Below are 14,308 nucleotides of genomic sequence, written 5' to 3'. Positions count from 1 at the left end.
AGCCGTAACGGCATTACAAAAATCACTTATAGTTTTTCTTACAGGCAGTGGGCAATTACTAAACCTGATGGAGAACTACTTTCCACAACGTACATTTTAATTATGTACATCAGATTTATAATATTATACATGAAAATGTTTTTTAGAAAAATATTTACATTACGTCGCGATTACAAGCAGCGCAACAGGGTCGACTCTTTGAAAGTGATCCAGAAACAGGAGAGCTGGGATTTCAATCAGTTTGTTTACTGATTCACCAAGTTCATTCAGTACATATATTATTATTATCGTAAACATGATCCGAGCCAACCTTTTTTATTTTTCCGGGGATTCTCGGTGCATTTCTGTATTACTTGTCCTGGACCTTTTATGGTTCATTTATGTCCATCGTGTTCGTTCATGCGACTTCATCCGTAAATTAATTATATTATTTACATTTTAACTGCGTTTTACCATTTCTTGGTACCTTTCTTATTACCATATTAACAGTAAGTTAATGTTGGTTCGTCGTGACCAGAAGCCTTCACCTTTTAGTTTTTGCATGCAAAGAAAACGCTTATACGTTGTGATATATGTATTGTTGTTGGAGGAACTTAATTTAACAGTGCACGGCGTTTCAATAGGAAAATGCAATATATCATGCCTCCACAAATGTAAAAGAACAGACGTATAATACACACTAACTGAACTGCCTCTAAATAATCTTAAAGTCAATGCATAAAACATGTTCGTGGCTGAATCATAAATGCAGACGGAGCTGTTTTTACTCTTGTGATAGGGCGTGCTCATTAATTGCATAAAAAATAGTATAACAAACAAGTTGAGTAATCATTAATATGAATCGTAGTCTTAAATAAACAGTTCAACTTAAATATTACGGATGCTTGAAAAAAGTAGATTTCTAATTTGTTACACTGCTTTAAGAAAAATAGATTTATAATTTGTTATTTCGTTATTTACACACTATCGGTAAAGTTTCCAAAAGCACTAAGAATTCCTTTTAAAGGGGCCTTTTCACGTTTTGGTAAATTGACAAAATTAAAAAAGTTGTTTCAGATTCGCAAATTTTCGTTTTTGTTATGATATTTATGAGGAAACAGTCATACTGAACATTTTCCATGCTCTAAAATAGCTATTATATGCATCTTTTGACGATTTAAAAACCTGAAAATTATCAAGCGTTGCAACGCGAAACGATTTATTTATTTGGAGAGTTCTGTTGTTGTCGTTATATTTTGTGAAACTTCGAGGATTGCTTATATAAAGTATAAACTACAGCTTTCATTGTATGAGCACGGATGGTCGAGTGGTCTGAGTGGAATACTTTTACTCCAGGACTTCAGGGGTCAGTGGTTCGAGCCCTAATGAAGGTTACTTTTTTCTTCTTTTTTTTAAATTTTATTCTTGAATTTTTACTGGAGCTTTTTATATCCAATGTTTACATTTAGCAATATAAAGCATTTTATGACAAACTCCAATACATGCCAAAATCTGTGAAAAGGCCCCTTTAAACATGCTTGAAAACAGTGATGGAATCGTGTTCGCATATCACATGTTCCTTTTCATCTGTTGACATAGTTTGCATATCATAAACTAGTAATACAATAAATCGAACATTATCTCGACCGTTACAATGAGTGTTCGTTATCGCGTGAATGTAGGAAGTTTCACCTTAATCGAAGGCGGGCATGTATTTACATAAACATGTGACAAGTACAAATGTACATAATAGTTTACCTCTAACAGGAAGTTTTAAAACTGTAAAACACACATAGTTGTTTAAAGTACAGTAGTTTAATGTGTATAATCTGGAAATCTTCAAATAAAATCCCACATTGTCTGGTAAGCCTTATTTATGTCTTATATATGATATATAAATAAAGAATTTCATCTGAATAAATGCGTTAACTTATACCAGCTGTGTTAGTACTTTTATTAAATAAAACACTGATCGGCCTGTACTGGCACACAATACTCTAGTATTCGAGTATACTTTTGCTTTTGAAATTTCTATTATTATACATTATAACGTTTATTTTATATATTGAAGTTTGGTATTTTAAAAGCAACTAAAGCCTGCGATTCAGCCGCTATTCAAAAGGGGATTCGATACCTCAACCTTCTTTCTGCTCTTACCATGTTCAACGAAAACTCATCGACATTCCAATTGTACATTTAAACTTATTTTGTATTGGTAAAAATATCGGTATTTAAATGTTCACTCCATTTTAATATTTTATTTTTTTTACAAAAAAAATAATAAGATAAAGCAATTATTTTTCTGTTTTACTTATTAACCTGAGTTATCGACAAAACACTGAATATGTGTATTGAAATAAGGTTGTGTAGCTAGAATGCGATCGATCTTTGTGTTTAATATTTGTAAAGCCCATTTGTAGAATGTCTACTCCATACACTCCATACAAATCATTATGGCCTAATGCCATAATGACAGAGGACGTACAGTTTATGGTCGACGTGATGTATCTTAAGATAAACATTTGATCTTTCAACACATTCTTTACAAACGTTGTAAAACCGTATTTACATTTCATCTAATCATGTTATAAGATATCCTAGAGAGCGAAATGAATATACCACTATTATAACACGCCTATTATTTATGATCGAGAGCGAATAAAAATAGATAATTTACCTAAAACAACAAAACAAAGTCTTTTGATTCATTTTTTTTCCATTTACATGTTCAGAGAGTTAAACTGGAGATTTCGCTTTAATAAATGCGTCATTAAGTAAAAACGACGTAATTTCACATTCAAACAATACAAATTTATGAGAATTATAACTGTAATTTTCAAACAGTTTGAAACAGCGATTTTTCCCTTTTAAATCATTGATATTTCCCAATCAATCACAGAAAAAAAACATTTAAAATGTCATATTGATTCAGGAAAGCGATCGATGGTAGAAGTGTTTACCGAACGGTAAAAGGATTATATAACAGTCGAACAAAAACGCCATCGCGCTAGAATTGACAAAGCGTTACTAACAACAACAAGATGACGTCATCGTCAGCTGACGATACATACTGCAATGAAAACATCTGCTGCATTGAGGACTTCATGTCCGAGAAAAAGTGTTCACTTCCAGCCGTTGTCAGAGTAACCCCGTCGGACTACGAGGTAACCGACAACGATGAAGACATTCCAACGGACATCGAATTTTTGCTCAGCAAACTTGAAGATATAAAGTTGGTTAGAGTCAAAGGTAAGATTTATCTTAGTTTTAACGTAAATAACGTTATTACATTTGATAAATAATACGCACACATGGTTGAACTATGATAGATTCTGATAAGCAAAAGGTCATTAAAGTCAAGTGTTGGACCAATGTCTAGCAAAATTGCATATCAAGTTTGCATATTATGCCTTGCATTTTACAGGGACTGTTTATTGACACGTAAAATAAAGACGGGAAATACAAAAGGCAGCTTTTTTCAGTGTTACGATTCGACAAAGAAGATCAAGTGATAGCCTACAAAGGTATAGAATTTGCACGTCGACGTAGCGAGCTAGTGGGCAGGGAGTTCTTTCTACCAGCCGAATACCAAGGATGCGTGAGATGTATACCCCGACCCGGTTCTCGAAAGTTGTTTACCACCATAAAGGAGGTTCGTATACCGACTCAGAAAAAGCAACCAGGTATACGAAAGTGTTAAATTCTTTACATAACATTCAGGCGCAGTTCAGTTAAATTGGTTGTGGTGTAATATTTGGAAGATTAACTGTTTTTAAAAAGTACTCGTATATATTTTCAAAAAGAAAATATAATAATATAAAAAATAATAAAATTTAACAACAAGCAACATCGGTATGTTTGTGTCCTTAATCGAAAATTGCAACAAAATCATTTCATGAGACCGTCATACACACCATCTGCTTCATCAATCGATCTGGATAAGTATTGAAGTAATTGTTTGAACAGAAAGAAATGTAAACCTTTATAGAGATAGAGATAACTCTATCGGTAGTAAAGCTGATAGAACAATGTGTTTGTAATACTAAGATTAGAGTCATGTGATTGTTCACGTGAGTAAACGGTAAATGTCTTTGATATTACATTTTCAAGATGAAGGTTATTAAAGAAACGAAGGAGAAATATATATTGACATGCATGTTTTGTTGGTCAACATTATGTTGGTCTTAAGCAGCAGAAATGTAAAAAATAAACACATAATTCTAGTTATTCTGTGGTAATAGTGCTTTAAGTAACACCGTTGTAGAAAGATTCCGTGGAACTTTTCATAAACATATCATATTATGTTCATGGAATAACAAGAAAACCTTTTCTAAAAGCATATTTGATGTATATCTCTATTGGCAAAACTGACTCACTTTTACAAATGTTACATGTTTATATATTTATAAAACAATTAATGTGAAGCAATCTCGATGTGCATTATAATTGTTTGTAAACACTTTCATAATGCTGTATTCACCAATCGCTTATCGAAATTCTAGCTAACATGTAACGCGTATACATACATGCACCAGCTATTTAGTTGATTTTAATCCATAAGCTAGATAGTGTTATCTAACTAGCAATTCGTCAAAGTTATACCAGACTTGTTATGGTAGATTAGCGGTCTTATTAAGAGAATAAAGTCCAACAGACATTCTCAATAATGTTAATATGCATATCATTCATAATGATTGTGTGAACATATGTGATGCAAATAATTAAACAATACTTAATTTACGTGTGATGTGATATCTACAGTGAACATGAATCAAGTCTTCCAGTTGCATGAGCATATCCGAGATATTGAAAATAAGTTGCCGTTTTACACTTAGCATGTGGTAACCATAAAGATACAAAATAATTACTTAGTGGTAACCAATGTATAGATTTCAATAACTAATCAAAGCATGATTTAACGTTTGAATAAAGAGAACTGTTCGCAACAAAATAGAATTACACTCGTGCGATTTTAGATAGAATTAACGCATCATCAAAAAACATAATATGTAATATTATTAAAACAAACAAGTCTGCGATTTTCTTGTTTACACTGCATTTTTTAATGTCGCAAATTTTTAAGCATTTTACCCATTTTATACAACAGTATTTTTTATTTTTCGCATTCCAATAATACAAGTAGGTTCTGTATTATATTGGTTGATCATATATAATATGTTTATTTCTAAGAACGCATGTCTGTGTTTATTGATTTGATATTTGAAATCAAACACATTAAACCAATATCATTAAGGTACCTCATGCGTAAAACTTATATAGCATGTGTTTACGTGAATATATTTTCCAACTTAGATACATCAACACCAACAACTTCATTCACAGCAACAATAAATAGTACACCAATTTTCGTTCCTTCAACACAACTATTAACACACGTAATAGTATTCATTTTGTCAAAAAGATGAGTTTTTATTTGTTAAATTTTACTTACTCTTAATTGTCTTATTATTTTTTGTATGAACTTTTATATAGATTATCGTGTTCGTATATTTGGTTCATTTTAGGTTTTAGAAGACATGCCGCGCTACATTAAGTTCAACACTGAGTCACCATCTTGCAATACCTCTGGTAAACTCAATGACGGACAAAAGGTCGCAAGCGGCAGTGTTTTAATACTATCGAAAATATCAATTTTTAAGGATAGCGCTTTCCGGTTTTTAACGTGTTCAATAGGCAACAATCATTTCCTTTTCCGAGAGGATCAGAAGGTTAACATTGAAGCTATTGATGACGGACAGTTGCATACCTTTTCCGAGTTGTCCTGTTTGCCCGTTTTGCCATTATTTATTCAATTGGGCTACGTTAGTCCCACGGAAATTGTTTGCGATAATGATAACGATGCAGAGAGTCTCCTTATTGTCTTAAGTGGACCACTCGAAGTGACACAATTTGTTAAAAGCACAATGCTGTTAGCTTGGACCTCTAACGGTAAAAACGAAACGTGCAAAAAGGTTCTTCTGCTACGCAAAACGGCCCGGGATCGAAGTGTAGTGCTGCATGCAAGCTTTTCTGACGACGATGCAAAGGATTACATTCAAAAACATTTTCGTTACTTTAATAAAACAGAGTGGCTTCGGAAAAGCATGTACGCATTGAATGCGGATAAATTTAACACAGAACGATTTATTTGTCTAAAAAGGCCGTTACCAAGTGGTACGTTGCAATTGTTTATTTTTGTACGCAACATTTGGCTTAGTTATTTCCTTAATTTTGTATTTATTACAATAACATTCATCGACAATATTTTGTTTTCATCGTTTCGCCGGAGTAATTATTTTTCATTGTTAGACGATGCCAGCATTGGTTGCTTAGAACAATCGTATAATAACTCGAATTTGTTGACTCAGTGTATAAACAATTATTTTTAAATTGATTTCACTACTGTGTTAAAGTTTAAGGATCGTTGAGAAACAAATTCGTACATGTTGTTCAATGCGTTCAATTGTGTTTAATGTTTGTGTATTTTGCAATAATATCTATTATTTTACAGATGAATGCGACGATGACGAATCTTCGAAAACACGTAGTCATAGGAGTGAGTCCATTCAAAGTGAGTTGTTGTTTTTTTACATGCAACAGTTGAAAAAATTGAAAAGAGTGTTCTACTTTATATTACTTATATGCCTTTATTGGACATTAAACCCCATAAGTAATATTTTACATTCATTACAAACCTCTCAATAGTATGTACAATTTACACAATAAAATTAAATGTATGTTCCAACATTAATAAATGTTGCCAAAATAGACATACTGACTATAAACTTGATGTAATACATCAAAAAAACAATAACAAGTCATACATAGTTAATCCTTTCATGCTACAAAAAGTTCTTAATAAAAATAGTATTGTGTACCCAATTTAATGTTTTTGTTTTAAAATGCTCATTTGACAAAGTATGTTATACTTTACAGACCCAAAGCCAGTGGCATCTGTAAAACCGCGTGTTGCGACAAAACCGGTAACACATTTTCATTACACCACATTTCGGATCAATGTCTGTCGCAGTATTTATTGAAATATCAAAACGTAATAGAACAGACAATACCATAGTCATCAATCACTGTATTAAAACTCGTTCCTTTTATATTGACAAATAAAACAGCGACCAACTGATTTACTTGAAGCAATAAAAGGTAGAAAACAATTTTCAAGAAAATATCACAAAAAATATGAAACTCAATTACTTATGTAAATGTGTTATGCTATGCAAGTATGTATATAAAGCATGTACGTAACGGACGTTTGTTTTGATATATGCAGGTGAACATAAATAGCAATTAAACTACAAGTACTGTATTCAATTTATATATAGGGACCCCGTTGTAAGCTTTTTCATGTTCACTTGTCTAAGCTTTACGGGTTATCCTGTGTATACATCATGTCGTAATCTTATTTGGATCTGTGATAAATGGCACCATTCTTGTAATGTATGTTTCTGAATATGATAATAATGCAATCAATACGCTATTTATTGCCTTGATTGCATTGAATTGTAAAATACTTGACATGTATGCACAAATAAAACAAACAAACAAACAAAATATATATATTCATATAATAATACAGAAATACAATTATTATTGAGCGTCTCGTATAGTTGTATTATAATCTTTGACATTATGCCTCATTTTATGTTCGAAGAAAGCTTTTGCAGGTCGCACCCAATATACGCGGTATATACACTTATGAATTACATAATGCATCCTGGTTAAACAAAATTTCAAGGAAAAAAACATTGAAATTTCTCGAAAATCAAATACTCGGAACCCTACATTTGCGTTTAATTTATTTGACAATTTTTTTCCATCTTTCTTATTTCAAATAGTACCTATCTTGACTCAATTCACTTCGTATTTTGATATCATGTATCTGTATTTTAAGTCACCTTTTAATCTATTCGTTCTCTAGTTAATAAGCGGGACGTTCAGATTTAACGCTATCTTAAACACCCCCCCCCCCCCTACCTACCAACAACATACCCAAATGTAATCAAGCCGTAGTTTGTTTTCGCTAACCCAAAATACACTTATTATTTATGGCGACCCTTTATTATTATTTTGTATTACTTTTGTAGATTTCGAAGCAAATAAGTATTAATTCGATTATATTCTCGAATTTAACTTTTGCCATCAAAGAAATAAAGACTGAATAACTAATGATAAAACTATAATTTAAATCATAATTTTGAATAACATGTTTTAAAAGTAAATATACACACAGATGATAAGCATTATGCATTTCTTATTTTAGTTACATACGAATGTGCCTCAGGTATTCTTAAATGAATAAAAAAGCATGAAACTAATAGAAATTAATTATTTTGTCTGGATGTCCTTTTATGCCAGGGAAAACAAAAATAAGCAGGGGCCACACTAGTGTATAAAAAAACTTCCTTCACAGTTAGTAAGTATTCACAGATACAAGTCCTGTTCTACTCTGTTAACGCACAAACACCGTAAGCATGAAAATCTAAGATATACTTATATAGCTGGTTTGTATAAATAACGAGATAATATCCGCTTCGGCTTTCTATTTAAAAAAACAACCCCACGTGTTTCTTTTTAAATCGCAATGTTTCAGGATGGCGTTGCTGCGAAACAGGAAATCATTACCCCGTTATCACCAGGAAAAAGCATTCTTCCCGAAACCCCGGAGGTAAGAATTGTTTTTCTTGCAAAACTTGATACTGTTATAAACAGTCATGGGTTAGTTGTTGGTATGTCATATTATTGTAAACAAAATTCGTAAACTAAAACGCCATTACTCGTCTACTTGCAGATCGATGCCAAATGGGTTGAGTGGACAAGAAAAATTAAAGTGATCCATAAAGAACTTGTTTTGTTTTTGAGGAAAGATGCCAGAAACAGTGGTCAAGATTATCTGAATTGGGTACCGGAAAAGCAAAACGAATCCGAGGAACAGGTTATTGGTATAACTAACGTTAATCTTACAGAACCGAAAGAAGATGGTAAGCCGAAGCGCAAAACACCCAGCTCATCAGGGACAAACACATTTAATTTGAGTAACAACCAAACATTAATGAATTCATCTCCATTAATAGGTCAATCGCAAGACACCAAAACGCCATTACCAAGTACACATTTAAAATCGATGAACAATGAAAACCAAGATGCAAATCAGCAAGTTAAAACTGCACAACAAGGATCTCTTCAAACATGTCCACCTTCTGCATCACTCACACCAAAAGAATTGATCACGAATACTGATGCAGGGGACGCAATTACAGTATCAGTTGTTCAACCGTTGACATCACCAATACAAAAACGTCCACACAATGAAAGTGATGCCTATGTTAAGGTCAAAGATAATAATTCGTCTTTAGAATTGCATCTAACAACTAGTACAAATCAACAATCGAGAAACAATTCTCATGAACTAAGCCAAACATCGTTAAGTAAAAAAGGAAAGTGCACACTGAACAAAACTGTTATATCCAAACTAGGCGATCAAACGGACGAGCACCCACCTTTACCACCAAAACCAAATAAATCAATTTCAAATATGGCATCAAAATACATTATTGACGTAACAACTTTGTCAGTTAATAAGGATAACAATAACAAGCCCAATACACCACCAAAGCCCAGTGCCAAGCCAAAAATGACAAACCGAGATAAAAACAACGATTTCCAATCATCAGCCATTCATTTGGATGATCATGGAGAGATAACTTGTGATACACCAAGTTTACCATTGTCACCGCATATTCTTTCAGATGAAAGTCTTACAGATACTTCCCAAATTTCACTTTTGTCAAAACAAAAGTATCCCGATAAGACTGATGGAACTAGTGTTTCAAATCCGGAGAACCAAAAGCGCCCTGAAAACATCGTTTCCATGGGAATAACTAAAAGTCCGTCTGAGTCATCGTTATACACAAATATGGTATCACCACACCCAATTTTTACCTCAAACACACCGCCCATTACGATGAAGCCTAAAATATTGCCTAAACCAAGAAACGATGGCTATGAAGAAATGATTAAATTTGACAATGAAATATTTGTTTTGAAAGTAAAATCAGGGTTAAACTCATCGGGGTCGAATTCGAAGTATACACCGTTTGTTCAGCCAAAATCCTTTGCACAACGTGATGATGGGAATTCAGTCCCCATCGTTACTGATAGAAAAAATACAAGCTCTTACGAAAACGTTTCAATTCCACCAATCCTACCTTCGTTACATAATTCAAAATTAGAACATTTAGACAATAAAGATGACTATGAAGAAATAATGGATCCGCTGAACGCACTTGCTGATAATGATGTTCACCAAGAAAATAAAGCAGAATTTGCAAAGGGCTATGTGGATGTCACAAAAGTTATGCGTGCGGGGCAGACAAAGGAGCATTTCTACGATTATTCAGTACTGGATGTGCATGAATGTTTCAAAATGTGTTTTCCAGAAAATCTGGAAATTTCGAATTTGATATTAAAGTATCGTTTAGACGGAAGTTTTTTTAGAGATGATGGCATAGAATCGTTTTGTGAATCCGCGAGCATAGGAGGAATTCAAAAGAAGAAGCTAATGAAAATAATAAACGACGGTTGGCGACCTAAATTGTAAATCAATCGATACTTCAGACCATAATGATAAAACTGTCAAAGCCCAGGATGCAGTTGCAATTTATGTAAACAAAATATGTCAAAATAGCCTTGTGTAACATGTTCAATAGTTTTGGTTAAAGCCAAATTGCTTTATAATGCCAGTTACCTTACATTTTTTACATAAAAGCAAAGTGCAAAAAGGAGTTAAGCAAACGAAAATTAGAACATTCAGTAGAGAACTGGTTCTATGGGGTACGTGTTGACCAGTTACCAGCCGAGCTCTGTGAAAACGGGGGTTGAATGCATGTGCGTAAAGTGTCGTCCCTGATTAGCCTGTGCAGTTTGCACATGCTAATGGGGGACGACAATTTCTGCGTATATGGTATGTTCCGTTTACAGAAAATCTCGTCTTTGCACAAATTCAGTGTAGGCGGAAGGTGTCGTCCCTGATTAGCCTAATGTTATACGACATTTTACGCACATGAATTAAACCCCTATTCTCATATACAACACTAGAGTCAATGCATGTAAAAAAAATAAATGCTAAGCAGAGCGTTTGGTATTTTAAACGGTTGATGCCTCCCCGCTAGTCCAAAGTTTTTTAAAAATTCATTATCAATAATTGTAAATAATCATTCTCCTATAGCGTGACGTCGCAATTTAAATCAAATAGCAATAAAAAAAGTATACGTTCAAATAAATGAAAACCAAGTAGACACTCCAATGTCTTAAATAAAAGATTAACGGGAGATCTAAGAATGCAGTCCGTTGGTGCCTTTCTGATTAAAAAGAGTGATATTTAGTACAACTTTAATGGGAATCCTTTGTCACAGCAAATCGTTCATATTTCGCCGCAGAGTTTACATTATTATATTAACTTGAATGCACTCAACACGTGTTGCCTCTTCAAATGTATATGTTGCTGTTATTCGTGTGCTCAGAATAAATCGCCGTTTTATGGAAGAATTCTAAACATCTAAAAAGAATTTAATAATTTGAGTGCAAAAATTGGCTTGATATACAGTATAAGCGTCGGCCATTAAACTTGTGTATGTTGCAGTTAATATCTGTCTTACAACTGGTTTAAGAATGCATCGTCATAGATAGTGATATGTATAAAATTCAAAGGCGTCCTTAAACTGAATCTATCTCACGGCATTACCTTACAAATTAAAAAGCTAAGTCACGTGAAGTGTATTTGCTTGTACAAGTAAAGATGAAATGTGAATCATATTTCAGCGGATACATAATATCTATATGACGTGATATCGTGTACCAGGATGTGTTGCAGAAAGACCAACCGTTACATGACAATGTGAATACTTTGATTGGTGTAAGGAAGTTAAGACGCTTTGTTATTTGTATTTAGACATAATTACACACATGCATTGTATTGGCAAGTAGATTGTGCAGTATTTTCAGTCATCACCCCTTAAAATTTAAACTTCGTCAAACAGGTTTGATATTGATTAAGTTACAATTACAGGTAGACAATTGGATATTGCATCGTTGATTTTATAGACGCTTGTGTCGACCGCATATTACGGTGGATTAATCATTTAAGAAGAATTACACCAGAATATGCCCTAGACACGATGATTACAATATAACACATGTATTTTATAATTAAGAAAGTGTTTAAGTCTGATATACAAGAACCTAGTTGGTTAACATTTCGTTTCATTTGTATTGGATTTCTAATGGCATGCGTTTTCCTATTGATTTTGCTGCATATATGTGATTTATTCAAACTATGAAAAAGTCGAATATTTGTAGTGGAAATCTGGATCTGGAAATGATTGCTTTGAATATGTCAACTGATTTGTTGTATTTAGTTTTTTATTTATTGAATTTTCATTTCATGTCTTGAAGTACGAAAAAGTAACTTCATTTTCCTGTTGGTATTATACAGCAACACATAAGTTTGTAACGTGAAGCGTAGCAAATGCAAAAAAATGAAATATTACTATAAATATGATAAACCAACTTAAACATTATGTTATATATGTATAACTAACCAGGATTGTGTAAATGCGTCAAATAATTCATCAATGTGCATGTGATTTGAAATATCAAAGAAACCATACTCATTAACTGGGCCCCCGTTGAATATAACCGTTGACTCCGTTGACTATAATATACAACAGGTACACGCTAATGTATCGGCGATTTTAATTGGATAACGCGAAGACCATCGGAAGCGCAATTCGTGACGTGACATTACAATATTATGGTTCGCACGCAGGGTTTCCCAGACAAGGTTTTTTTTAATTTCTTTATCATTCCGTTGATAAATAGGTCAAATACAAAGATTTACATGCTCACAAGTCAAGAATTTCCACTTTTAAGTAACGCGAGGATATTATGTATCATGTAGTATTCAAGTTGCATATGTATTATGAATCTTATTTGACTAGAACGAGCTTTTATTCTTACCTGTCAGCTGTCAAAAAGTTCGGGAAAATAAACCGGAAAAGGTACACGGATTACTTCCCCTGAACCTCGAATAATCACGCGATATGTTTCTAAAAATATCCGATCCAATTTTGGACCGGTAAAATTAGCTTGTACCGATCCCTATATAGAGAGTATCCGATAGATTAGGGGAGGTAACCAATCTACCATACTCATGCAGATTTATAAACAGTCTGTCACGCGTAATTGATCGGCAATAAAAAAGTATAATTTCACCGACAACGAATTAAATAAATATCGTACTTGTATCTTTACGCATAATAAAACAACTGTAAAGTCGTGTTAAGAGATTGAGCTAACTTAATAAAACTTCTCTAAATAGATTGTGTGGAATCAGTATAATTTTATATTCGGGATGACGGTTGCAAAACGATTTACACTATTCACATGGAACGCAATGAATTGGAAAAGATTTGTGTATTCCCTTGGCGACCTTATACAAAGCCAAAGATAGTCCCTAACCACCTCGTTAAATTAACCCAGTCGCACTATACCATTCTCAACAGAGACGAATTACCGACGCAGACGGAAATTCTACTCGACTTTCTGAAGCAGGTAAAATACGCACGTGTGAAAGGTAATATTAGTCTCTTTTTTAATAAATGGACACTTTATAATCCATACATGGCGAATTTCTAAGTTGCCGGATTAAGAAATCACTGGGAATACTAGTGAACAAAGTCAGAATACCTATCATGAACATCACAAGAAAAACGTGATTGGCACTTCGTTAACGAGCGGACACCGCAATCTCCTTGCGGTGGTCTTAAGTTGTTGGTTACATGACCCTAAACGGAAGTGGAATTTGGGGGTTTACATGCAGTTAGTTTGCTACTAAGCACATATGATGCAGGTCCTGGTGCATAAGATTTTAAAAATGTATTTGAAAGTATACGTTTTGGTATCAGTTTAAAGGTACATGTGCAAGTCACAGGGCAAAAGGCCTGACTTGTGCATTTCTTTGTATGTTGGTGGTTGCCAGCCTCAATAGTAGGGCATGGTGTTTGCCTTCAAATGGCAGTGCCGGTAGCTGCCAAAACCGGTGCATTTGTTCTAAGGTAATTATTTTGAGTTACGGCGTATAGAATTTTTTTGTAAGCTTATGAAACCACCTTTCCAGTCATGTATAGTTATATATATTGGCTTATCGCTCGGTCATGGTGAAATCTGAGATCAAAGATGGCGAATTCTATATATAAAAAAAGGAAATTAATTGGGGATGCGTAACCTGTTTCAAACAAACGGCAATTGTGCGACGCAC

The 14,308-nt window shown here is 33.6% G+C and overlaps 1 protein-coding gene across 1 annotated transcript; it reads left to right on the top strand.

Annotated features, from left to right (window-relative positions):
- The first annotated feature begins 1,639 nt into the window (after window positions 1-1,639).
- LOC127878456 (uncharacterized) lies at window positions 1,640-12,558 on the top strand. Its single transcript, XM_052424985.1, has 8 exons — window positions 1,640-1,842; window positions 2,912-3,228; window positions 3,462-3,631; window positions 5,505-6,153; window positions 6,491-6,550; window positions 6,916-6,962; window positions 8,585-8,659; window positions 8,783-12,558. The coding sequence occupies exons 2-8, from the start codon at window positions 3,021-3,023 to the stop codon at window positions 10,589-10,591; spliced, it is 3,018 nt and encodes a 1,005-aa protein (XP_052280945.1). The 5' UTR covers window positions 1,640-1,842; window positions 2,912-3,020; the 3' UTR covers window positions 10,592-12,558.
- Window positions 12,559-14,308: the final 1,750 nt, after the last annotated feature.

This window comes from Dreissena polymorpha, chromosome 1, assembly GCF_020536995.1.
Source record: "Dreissena polymorpha isolate Duluth1 chromosome 1, UMN_Dpol_1.0, whole genome shotgun sequence".
NCBI classification, from domain to species: Eukaryota; Metazoa; Mollusca; class Bivalvia; order Myida; family Dreissenidae; genus Dreissena; species Dreissena polymorpha.
Note: the sequence above shows the minus strand (reverse complement) of the source record. Positions and strands in the feature narration are given on the sequence as shown.

Excerpts from the sequence above, each read along its gene's own strand:
- LOC127878456 (XM_052424985.1), top strand. The coding sequence starts at position 3,021 with ATGACGTCATCGTCAGCTGACGATACATACTGCAATGAAAACATCTGC. Across the intron at positions 3,632-5,504 it reads TGTTTACCACCATAAAGGAG|GTTTTAGAAGACATGCCGCG; the intron begins GTTCGTATACCG and ends GGTTCATTTTAG. Across the intron at positions 6,963-8,584 it reads CGCGTGTTGCGACAAAACCG|GATGGCGTTGCTGCGAAACA; the intron begins GTAACACATTTT and ends GCAATGTTTCAG.